Consider the following 12,320-nt stretch of genomic DNA (forward strand, 5'->3'; position numbering starts at 1 on the left):
AAAAATACAAAAAATTAGCCAGCCGTGGTGGCGCACACCTGCAGTCCCAGCTACTCGGGAGGCTGAGGCAGTTACGGGAGGCTGAGGCAGGAGAACTGCTTGAGCCCAGAAGGCAGAGGTTGCAGTGAGCCAAGATTGTGCCACCGTACTCTAGCCTGGACGCGAGAGACTCCATCTCAAGAGAAAAAAAAAAAATGAATCATAGTGATGACTGCACAACATTGTGGAGGTACTTAATGCCACTGATTGTACACTTAAAAGTGGTAAATTCCATGCTTTATATATATATAAAATAATAAAATCAAATATAAATTAACTTAAAGTCTAATCCATTCTTCTATTATTTCCACTTAAAAAAATATAGAGTAAGAAGAGAGAAGATTCAAATAACCTCAATTCAAAATGAAAATGGAGACATTATAAACGACACCACAGAAATACAAAAGATCATTTGAGACTATTATAAACACGTCCGTGCACACAAACTGAAAAATCTAGAGGAAACATACAACCCTCCAAGCTTGAATCAGGAAGAAATAAGAAATCCTAAACAGACCAATATCAAGCAGTGAGAATAAATCAGTAATAAAAAAAATTGCCAACAACAACAAAAAAGCCCAGGGCCAGATGGATCCACAGCCAAATTCTACCAGACATTCAAAGAAATAACACCAATCCTACTGAAATTATTAAAAGATTGAAAAAGAGAGAATCCTAACTCATTCCATAAAGCCAGTATCATCACCCTGATAACAAAACCAGGAAAGGACATAACAAAAAAAGAAAACTAGAGACCAATATCCCTGATAAACATAGATGCAAAAATCCCTAACAAAATACTGGCAAACAAAATCCAACAGCATGTCCAAAAGGTATTTTACCATGATCAAGGAGGTTTCCTCCCAGGGATGCAGGAATGGTTCAGCATATGCAAGCCAATAAATGTGATTCATCACTGAAACAATTAAAAGTAAAAAAAAACCCAGATGATCATCTCAATAGATGTGGAAAAAGCACTAGATAAAATCCAGGATCCCTTAATGATAAAAACTTCAATAAACTAGGCAAAGAGGAAACATACCTCAAAATAATAAAAGCCACATACGACAAACCCACAGCCAACATCATACTAAATGGGGAAAAGCTGAAAGCATTCCCATTAAGAACTGAAACAAGACAAGGATGTTCACTCTCACCACTTCTATTAAACACAGTACTGGAAGTCCTAGCCAGAGCAATCAGGCAAGAGAAAGAAATAAAGGGCATCCAAATTGGAAAACAGTAGTCAAACTACCTCTGTTTGCCAATGATATAATCACATACCTAGAAAACCCTAAAGACTCCACCCAAACAACACCTAGATTTGATAAATGAATTCAGTAAAGTCTCGGGTTACAAAATCAATGTACACAAATCAGTAGCACCAACAACGATCAAGCTGAGAATCAAATCAAGAACAAGAACTTAATCCCTTTTACAACAGCTACAAAACCAACCAACCAACTCACCTAGGAATGTACTTAGCCAAGGAGGTGAAAGATCTCTTACAAGGAGAACTACAAAACACTGCTGAAAGAAATCATGGATGACAAATGAGCAGAGATACATCCCATGCTCATGAAATGGAAGAATCAATATCGCGGAAGAGACCACACTGCCCAAAGCAATCTACAGATTTGGTACAATTCCTGTCAAAATACCAACATCATTTTCCACAAGATTAGAAAAAACAATTCTAAAATTCATATGGAACCAAAAGAGAGCCCAATTAGCCAAAGCAATCCTAAGCAAAAAAAGCAAATCTGAAGGCATCACATTACCTTACTTCAAATTATACTACAGGCTATAATAACCAAAATAGCATGTTACTGGTATAAAGGTAGATTCATAGACCAATGGAACAAAATAGAGAACTCAGAAACAAAGTCAAATACTTAACAACCAACTGATCTTTGACAAGGCATGCAAAAACATAAACTGGGGAGAGGACACTCTATTCAACGGATGGTGCTGGGAAATCTGGATAGCTACATATGGAAGAATGAAAACTGCATTCCTATCTCTCACCACATGCAAGAGTCAACTCAAGAGGGACTTGGATCAAGGACCTGAAACCATGGAAATTCTGGAGGAAAACCTGGGAGAGGTTCCTCTGGACATTGACCTAGATAAAGAATTTATGACTAAGACCCCAAAAGCAGATTCAATGGAAATAAAAATAAATAGATAAGACCTAATTAAGCTAAAGAGCTAGTACACAGCAAAGAAATCCTGAATATAGTAAACAGACAACCCACAGAATGAAAGAAAATATTTGCAAACTATGCATCTGACAGGTAGTATCCAGAATCTACAAAAGACTCAAATCAGCAAGAAAAAAAAAAACCGAACAATTACATCAGGAAATGGGCAAGTGACATGAAGAGACACTTCTCAAAAGAAGACATACAAATGGCCAAGAAACATATGAAAACATGCTCAACATCATTAATCATCAAGGAAGTACAAATCAAAACCACAATGGGATACCACCTTACTCCAGCCAGAATGGCCATTATTAAAAAGTCAAAAAACAATAGATGTTGCCATGTATGCGATGAAGAAGTGAACACTTGTGCACTGCTGGTAGGAATGTGGATTGGTATAGCCTCTGAAGAAAACAGTATGGAGATTTCTCAAAGAACTAAAAGTAGATCTACCATTTGATCTAGTGCTCTCACTACTGGGTATCTACCCAAAGGAAAATAAGTCATTATGTCAAAAAGATACCTGAATGCACATGTTTATCACAGCACAATTTACAGTTGTAAGAATGTGGAACCAACCTAAGTGCCCATCAACCAATGAGTGGATAGAGGAAATGTATATGTACACCATGGAATACTACTCAGCCATACAAAGGGTAGAGATAGTGTGTTTTGCAGCAACTTGGATAGAGCTGGAGGATATTATTCTAAGTGAAGTAACTCAAGAATGAAAAATCAAATAGCATATGTGCTTACTTAAAAGTGGGAGCTAAGCTATGGGTACACAAAGACAAATAGAACAGTATAGAGGACACTGGAGACTCAGTAGCGGGTAGGGCTTGGGGGAGGGTCAGGGATAAAAAACTACATCTTGGGTACAATGTACACTACTTGGGTGATGGATACACTAAAATCTTAGATTTCACCATTATACAATTTATCCATGTAATCAAAAACCACTAGTTGGTAAAAAAAAAAAAAAAAGAAGTCAAAAGAAAATTGACAAATAAATAAAAAACAAAGGAAAAAATCACTTGTTCCCCAAAAGCTACTGAAATAAAATAGGGGAAATTTAAATACATTTATGTAGTATTATGGTATTAGTCCCTAAATAGTAAAATTTTAATAGCTTAGGAAACCTTTGTTTGCTTAAAAAAATTTTTTTTGAAGTTTTTCTCCCATAGGGAGTAGATTGACAAAATATGACCATTTTTTCTGAAACAAATTTGATCCTGGTATTTCTGAATCAATGTATGCCAGTAGAATCTCCTAAAGCAACACTGAAAAACTTGCAATTCGTGCTTATTTTTAAGAAACTACAGTAGTCAGGTAGACAATATTACTATTCAAAGTCACTACTGACCTCTTGACCTCTCTCCCTCTCCATTGGCGAATATTATTACTGCATGAGTAAAAATATGCAGTAACCAACCTCTCCTTTGCCCCATAGGACATACTGCTTTCTATGAATGAGTTCCATTCGCTCACAACAATTAACCTGTTGTTACTTGATGATCAATACATGAATTCTGAATATTTAAGTATCTTCAACTATAGTAATTTTTTTTAAAGCTTTCATTTCTTTTTTAGTGTATGGAAGAAATGGAATATAATTATGAAAGTAAAGTACCTAAATAGCACCTTAAAATATAATTTTACATGATCAAATTAATGTAGAAATGATTACAAAGAATTATAAAGTACATGATTATCTCAAATATAAGTGTATCAGTATAAATGACCCAAATAAATGTATTGCCAACCCACCACTATCGCTAACTTTAAAAAGTCTTACTTTTATTTCAAAGATGCATCAAATGGTAGAAATGTCACTGAGAAACATTTACTGTCATGCAGAATCTGTACTATATGAGCTAATTAGAAAAAAAAAAAAGTCTAATGGGAAAATGGTCATCCGTCATGTGGCAAAAGCAAGGTACCAAACTATAAGAGTATGGTCCCAAATATCTCAAAACAATTACACATAAAACAAAAAATCCAGACTATTAACAAGTAACAGCTTTTCAGGGCAGGTAACATTATTGTATAAAATCTCTCTCTTCCCATAAAATGTATATGTTCAAATGACGCTGGCAAACCAACCTTACAACATGCAGGGTCTGAATGTGTTGCTTCAGCACAATTAAAGTTTACTGTCTATCTAGGATCCCCAGAATACACCCAATACATACCAGTATATACACATACTGGGTGGATAAAATGCTCACATTAAAACACACTGACATGTAAAAATACATATTTATGGATTATGCAAATATATGGCATTTTTATTTTCCATATTTTTATGTGTTTTCAAAAATTTTCTAAACAATCTATTACTTTTATTATCAGAAAAACTGCAAATCGACATACTAAACAAAATGGAAACCCAGAATGATTCAACCTAAAAAACTTAGGTAAACTTTAGAACACAGTGAAAATGTGTCTATCATTTTTCCCTGGATAAATTTTATTATCATTACTTTGTATCCTATTTATTATGAAATATCTTCTCAATGCCTTTTAAAAAGCCCCAGGCTCAAGGATCAAAATAAAAAACAAAATAAAAATGATTTTCTAATCATAAGTTTTTCTGGATTACAGTAATAAGATGTTAATTGAAAATAAATATAGTATCACCACTTGTAAAGAAAGTTATCACTTTTAGGATAAAATTACTTTGAATACAGGAATAAAACATTTGGGAACTTACAGGAAATCCTTTAGTGATAGGAATTTCAATATTAAAGATGAGGATTCGGGCTCTGAAGCGAGTGCAAGCTTTAATAGGTTCTTTGGGGCCACAAAATACGCAGCCAACACTGTAAGAACAAAAAAAGAGGAAAGGTAGTTGGGGGACAAATTTATATCAAATAGAAAGACCTCAAAAACATTTACAAGGAAAGTAAAACAATTAGTTAGGGACTTTTTCTAAATATTCCCTTCTGAGCTAAAACATGGCTTTAAACCATTATTAACCTTACATCATTTTTACACATTAGAGCTTTCACTCAAAGCACATGCCAAGTATGTTTGCTGACATGTATTAATTAAAATTTTAAGTAAGTTTGCTTACATTTCCACAGGTGTCTATTTTTGGTCAAATGAAATTCAAAACTGAACTAGTAGATTGCAAAATACACGTGTTTAGAGGTGAGGTCCTATATGAAGACAACAGTTGCTTAAACTCATTTTCTCACTCACTTGATTTTGATGATATCCATCCCAACCAAAGTAAGACTAACATGATCGCCTGCTGCTGCCCAATCAACAGGTTCATCATGCAGAGTGATTCCTGGAAATGAGTAAGAACCAAAGCATACAGTGAAACACCTCGATATCAAACCATAACAACCAACAGAGTTTGGCTGATTTGTGCTTCATCAGTCACTACTCATCATTTTCAATATGAATGGATTGAGAGTAAGAAGTGTAACTGTGAGCGTTGAGGAAAACACATTTCCTCTAGAACTGACTCTTCTAGAATACCACCCTAAACATAAAGTGACTTGTATTTGCCCATAAAAGGCCGACTTCTGCTTATTTAATCAAGATTTTTAAACTAATTGACACAATTGGTATATTCATTAAACAGGCCCCATTCAAATATTTCTATTATATTAATGGATACAGACAAAACACAGTTCAAGTTACTCATAATGACATAAAAGATGGGACTGGAGAAGATGTCTAGCAGTATTTTCTTGAGTTTTGCTTTTAATTAGACAACCACCTAAACAAGTAATCCTTGTTTTCCAAGTAACCCATGGGACACATACTCTCAGTCAGAATTTCAAATGGTCCTCTCAGCAGGCCCCTTAACTACTCCTGGCTCAAAAGAACTTCTTTCCAGAGAGAGATCTGCGTACTAATGATTGCTTATATGAAAAGAAAAATATTAAGGAAATAGTGATAAGAAAATTTAATTTAAAAATGATCCTAGGTGTTGCTATATATCTGGAGATATACATCTATTTACCTAGACATAGTCCTGAAGATAGTCGGGGAAAGCAGTTCCCAAGGGCAATACTCAGCTATCTTATTCAAAGGTTTTTTAAATATATGCCATATTTTCTGATTTTATGGAATCCATTTATGGATTAAGTTCCTTTCCATAGGAATGTAGGCCTTTTGACAAAGAGAATGTGTAGGCCAACCATTGTGGATAGTTCTTGATTGACATGTTGACATGTTCTTAGTAAATTATAATCCACCCATATCTTTCTGAAAATACTCATTTCCTATGCAGCAGGGAGAGTTTCTGACTTTTAGGGAGCTCAAGGATTTAACTTTAAGAGCTCTGAGACAATCTAGAGTTTTATGCAAAATATCATGTATGTGCACATCTGCATTCATCTTGAGAAAAGAAGGCATAACTTTCTTCAAGTATCAGAAATTCTTCCTCCCAAACATGTTAGCAATTACGGTATTAAGGAATGTTTGCTAAATATCAACTTTAGATTTCACTTTAAAATGTAAATTTAGAATGACTGTATCTGAATTTTGCTATGAAATACGGAATTAAAAACAGAAGCTAGGTATTTACATACAAAAGATATTGCCTTTGGCTTAAAAATTTGTAGAGGTTTCACACTACAAGTTCAATTAACAGTATAAAATTTTCCAAAGGTAACTATATTATCTGGTTCTTCTTCCCCTCAATGATGTTACACCGTTTCACATACGACATTTATCAAAAAACTTTTCTCACTGGACAAACATTACAAAAAGAAGCCCTTTTTTAATACTCCATGAGCCTGATATGTTAAAAAGTAATTTAGAATTTCTATTTGTTGGTAGTAGATTCAGTCAAGTGTTTCTTTTGGGACAGTACTGGTTAGAGAGCCACAGTAGTACCCAAAAATGTTGAGACAGAACAGTGCATTCAAGAATCAAGTAAACCAAGCAAAAGCAGTAAGGTTAGAAATCGAGGACTGAGAATCTCTCCGTTAAGTTAAAAGTCTGGCTCTTAAGGAGTAGGGTGGTTCTTCCCTGGGGCTTCTGATAAGACTTCTTTCTTGGCCGGGCGCGGTGGCTCACGCCTGTAATCCCAGCACTTTGGGAGGCCGAGGCGGGCGGATCACGAGGTCAGGAGATCGAGACCATCCTGGCTAACACGGTGAAACCTCGTCTCTACTAAAAATGCAAAAAATTAGCCGGGCGAGGCGGCAGGCGCCTGTAGTCCCAGCTACTCGGGAGGCTGAGGCAGGAGAATGGCGTGAACCCGGGAGGCGGAGCTTGCAGTGAGCCGAGATTGCGCCATTGCACTCCAGCCTGGGCGACTAAGCGAGACTCTGTCTCAAAAAAAAAAAAAAAAAAAAAAAAAAGACTTCTTTCTTAACAAACACTGATTAAAGACAATACTTTAGAGTTTACATGTGGAAAGTATAGAGAAGACGGGGGTAAAGAATGTGAGACTTTCAGAGGTGACTAAGGATTTTAGAGATTACAAGGGAGCCAATCTCAAGGTCTGTGATAACTTTAGGATCATGGTTTTAATTTATGGCTCTTAATCATAAAAAAATTCTTGTTCACAAAAAAGATCATTAACATACCAAAAAAATAGTGTTTCAAAAGTATTATAGCTCTAATCACTTTAAAAAGCAAAAGCAGACACCTATACTTGCACACAATGAACAGATCTATAGAAAATGACACTGTTTTTAAAGTGCATATTACTTTTTATCAAAACAGAAATTTCATGATCCCTAGTGGGCAGAAATAAAAAGTTCAAATGGAAATAACTGGTTTTCGTTCCCTTACTCATCTTTAAATATAGTTTAAACCATGTAACTTCAATAGATACTAATTTCTTAAACTTTTCAAGAAATCTTCTTTTAAAGAGAGCATATTAATTCAAGAAAAACATACATTCAAATTTATAAAGTAGTCAGGTAAATGTAAACTATAAATTAAGAGTAACAGAGAAAAAAATACTAAAATCTAAAAAATTTTTACATTTTCAATAGGTTATACTTCAGCTTAAAGTGGTTACAAATAATATTATTTTATAGTATAAAACAGATCTTCAGAAATCAGAGGCTTAAAGTTGGAAGCCAGAATAAAAGAGGTATAGAATTAGAAAGTTTTAGTCAAAATTTGGAAAATAACACACATGTACATGTAACATATAACACGTATACATATACATAAATATATATGTATGTATTAGATGTATTAGAAGACAAAAATAATTATCAGCCATTACGAAAAAAATATTAGATCTATATGCAGAAACAGTGACTGGTAATTTAAACTAGTTTAATTTCTCTTTTCAACATTGGGTTTTTTTTCCATTTGAATCTTACTTATATCTTCGTATAAAATATACCTACATTTTTGGCATAAACATGATTGAAGTTGTTAATTTATAGTTTTCTGAAACATACATTTCAAAGTAACAGACTATAGAAGGCTGCTTTGCCATTGACTAGTTAGGGTCAGGCTGGGACTAGATCTAATTTCTGCCGCAGAATATTATTCCAAATATATCTGTTAGGTATCTATACATATCTGGTTAAATCCTAACCAGGCTTCTCAAATCAGTGTCAAAAACAGAATGCTACCACAGTTAGAATGTTACATGTATATATATATAGACACAGTCACAACAGAAAAAAATCGTTTAATGTTTTCACATTTTAATCTTCAACAGTCAGTATCATTTTGACAGTCAGTTACAATTTCAGTAAGAGGTTACTTACTTTGGAGTTGTAACTAAACTACTTTTTAAAAATCTGCTGTCTCAACTTAAGGCCTGTTTAGCAAAAGCATCTTGTAGATAAATACCTTTTACGGTACAAGTTTCATTAGGAGGCATTGCCTGTAGTCGGTCACCAGTTTGGATATAACCAGCTTCAATTTTACCAGTTATGCAAAATCCAGATCCTTGATCTGCAAAACATACCAAAATCTTACGATTCATACAGCAATGTTATCTGATGATTAATACTGTTAACTATACTTAGTTCCCAAGTAGTCATATAAAACTAGCCGTTCAATGGACATTAAATAATAGTCATTTCAGAATTAACATCTCCACTAAGTATGTCATACCACACTTTACTTTTTTTTTTTTTGCAAATAAGACTTATATTACAAAAAAAAAGGTTCATTCCTTTCTCAAATATTCATTGATAAATAATAAATATTTGAGTGCCAGACATTATACTAAACTCTGGGGATAAAAAAAATAAAAATGTAAGTCCCTGCCCATAAAGATATACTAGTGAAGAGAAAGATGAAAACAATTACATTGTCCTGAGACAAATGATATTTAAAATATACAATAGAAACAGAAAGGTGCACCAAAGAATCCATGATGGTGAGAATAGACATCAGGGCACTCTGAAGAAGGAGTAAGTGTTTATTAGGTAACTTGTATGCATGGGTAGGGAGAAAAAGGAAGACACTGCTGCCCAGGAAACTGTGTGTGCAAAGGCATAACCAAGTGTGGGATGGGCTAAGAGCCATGTGTCACTTGTTGGGGCTATGGGGCCATATAGAATAATGAAGAAAAGGCAAGACAGCAGGCAACAGAGATAGGCAAGGGAGAAATAATAAAGGGGTCTCATAAATCACGCTTAGGGTTTAAATTTCATCCTGCAGTTAAGTAATAAGAAGCCAGTAAATACTGTGACCGGAGAAGTAAGGTGATGGTATTTCTGTCTTAGAGTAGAGGCTAATACAAATGCACAAACTTACTACAGAAAGGGAATAAACTCAAGAATTCGGGAATAAAGAATAACGAGTTTGGAGTGGTAAGGAAAGTGAAGACTAATGACAGACAGGGGAAAATCTGAGATGATGATGCATTAACTGTGAGATATGAAACTAAGGACAAGATCCATTTTAGGCTTGGTAAATCTGAAGTGTCTATGAGACATACACATGCAAAAGTTGCATTCCACGGGGGACCAATCACACCACATTCCATAAGAATGGTAACCCTAAAAGAACACTCTCCCAGGACAGATGTCCAGTAGTGCTTAGACAAGTGAGTGGAGAATGAGTGAAAAGGTTTGGGTTGGAGATACAGATTTGGGAAGCATCAAGATGCAGTAGGTAGAGAAACTCATGGATGTCAGTTCGAAAGGACTTGCAGAGTAAGAAGAGGTCTGAGGCATAGCAGAACACTGTTTAAGAGACAGAGAATGAGGAGCCCACAGAGAAGATATAGAGCGGTCAGAGAAACAGACAGGTTAACAGGAGAAAGCAGGTCACAGAAACCAAGGGAGGAGTTTCAAGGTGGATGTGGCTACCAGCATCAGAACCAATGCCAAATTCAAGTAAGATAGAATTGAAAGTGTATATTGACTTTGGCAACCAAGAGGTCATTTCATGACCTCAGGAGGAACACACTCAGGAGAGCAGCGTAGGCGGAAGCCAGGAAGCAGCCTGAAAGGGGAACAGGAGGTGAGAAAGTACAGTCAGTAAACACTGTTAATCAAAGAAAAGTAACCACCTCTTGTATTCTTGACAAACAATGGGCATCTTGGAAACTATTAGCATATTTCCTCTATTACTAGAACACTGGAAGCTAATAATGATAATGATAAATTTCAATTTCATTGCATGATTTTTTCAAAGCACCTTCATTCATTCATTTTTTTATTCATATATTAAATGTATTATGTGCCAGGTACTGGGTTAGGGCTGCAGATATAGATAAAGAAGAGACAGTACTTGCCTTCAAGGAGTTCATAATCTAAGTGGGATAAACAGACAGCATAGAAAAAATTATAACGCTGCATGAAAGCACAATGACAGAGGGTACAGAGAGTACAGAGGGAACACATCAGGGCATGTGGGCAGGTAAGCACGCCGGTTATCAATTTACTGCTGCTCAGTTCCAGATTCACTCTGCATTGCCGGCTCTGTGACAATGGAGATTAGGAGGACAAATGACACCCTTACAGTTTTTATTATTCTAATAATAAATCTTACATCCTTTTATTTATTGAGTTTTTAAATTGTATTTCCATTTTATAGTCTTCTATACGGGATATTGCCCATATTAAGTTAGTTATATTCTTAGGTATTTAATATATCATCTCTTCCAGCAAGCTCTGAACCTCTTTTATGTTGGTCCTTCCTCAGGCCTACCTATAAAGTTTCTGTATATCTTTTAGTTGCATTGTTATCATAGTTAATAATTCTTTATATTACATTTCCCATTTCACCTATGTGTAGTATCTAACTCCTAACTGGACCCAGACTGCTACAGATGGATAGGAAATGGGCAAGTAAAGAGAAAGAACAATACAACAGGGAAGTATGGGTAGACATGTGGCAATAAACACATCCTGTCTGGTTAAGAAACAATAAACAATCCAGTTTGGTTGAAGGATTTCAAAACTAAAGGAATCTAATGGAAGGAAAAAAAAAAACTATAAAGTTAGAAAGACAAAAGGCAAGGTTTTCTTATGCTTGAAAGATGAGAAATGGTGAGTAAACTAAAGCTAAGTGACTAAAACTGTGCATTTTAAGATTAATCTGGCAATGATCCATACTTGGGCATGGAGAAGAGAGACTCTGAAGGCAATATACTGTCATAACTTAGTCCAGGAAAGAAGGTTAGGAGGGAATGGGGAAAAGGGGGCTATACTGAAGCAGCACTGCAGAGGTAGCACTTACCTTTGAAAACATCAGACACACATAATCTAAAAGGCTTGTCAATAGATCGCTGGGGAGGCTTAAAGGAATCTGGAAAAAAAAATTGCAAAAGGCAAGGTTTAATTTAAAATTAAATGTCTGACTCACTTCAATAAACTCATTATAATCCCACTTCTCCTAGAAAGTAACTACTTTTTGTAATTACTAATAGCAAATTAACTGTCACTAATATACACGTTGAGCATCCCAAATCTGAAATTCTGAAATCTGAAATGCCCCAAAATCTGAAACTTTTTGAGCGCTGATATAATGCTCTAAGGAAATGCTCATTGGAGCATTTTGGATTTCAGATTTTTGAATTTGGGCTGCTCAACTGGTAAGTATAATGTAAATATTCCAAAATCCACCCCCCAAAAAAATTAAAATCCCAAACACTTTGGGTCCCAAGCATTTCAGATA

The 12,320-nt window shown here is 35.1% G+C and overlaps 1 protein-coding gene across 2 annotated transcripts in view; it reads right to left on the reverse strand.

The window, feature by feature from the left end:
- Positions 1-12,320, reverse strand: part of HBS1L (HBS1 like translational GTPase) — a 93,872-nt gene that overhangs the window by 9,033 nt on the left and 72,519 nt on the right. For both annotated transcript variants that reach the window (XM_001099850.5, XM_015137402.3), the window contains 4 exons: positions 11,883-11,951; positions 9,036-9,140; positions 5,451-5,541; positions 4,960-5,068 (listed from right to left, as the gene is read on the reverse strand). In XM_001099850.5, the coding sequence (XP_001099850.4) occupies positions 4,960-5,068; positions 5,451-5,541; positions 9,036-9,140; positions 11,883-11,951 (374 nt within the window). The remainder of the gene's footprint in view (positions 1-4,959; positions 5,069-5,450; positions 5,542-9,035; positions 9,141-11,882; positions 11,952-12,320) is intronic.

Source organism: Macaca mulatta, chromosome 4, assembly GCF_049350105.2.
Source record: "Macaca mulatta isolate MMU2019108-1 chromosome 4, T2T-MMU8v2.0, whole genome shotgun sequence".
NCBI lineage: Eukaryota > Metazoa > Chordata > Mammalia > Primates > Cercopithecidae > Macaca > Macaca mulatta.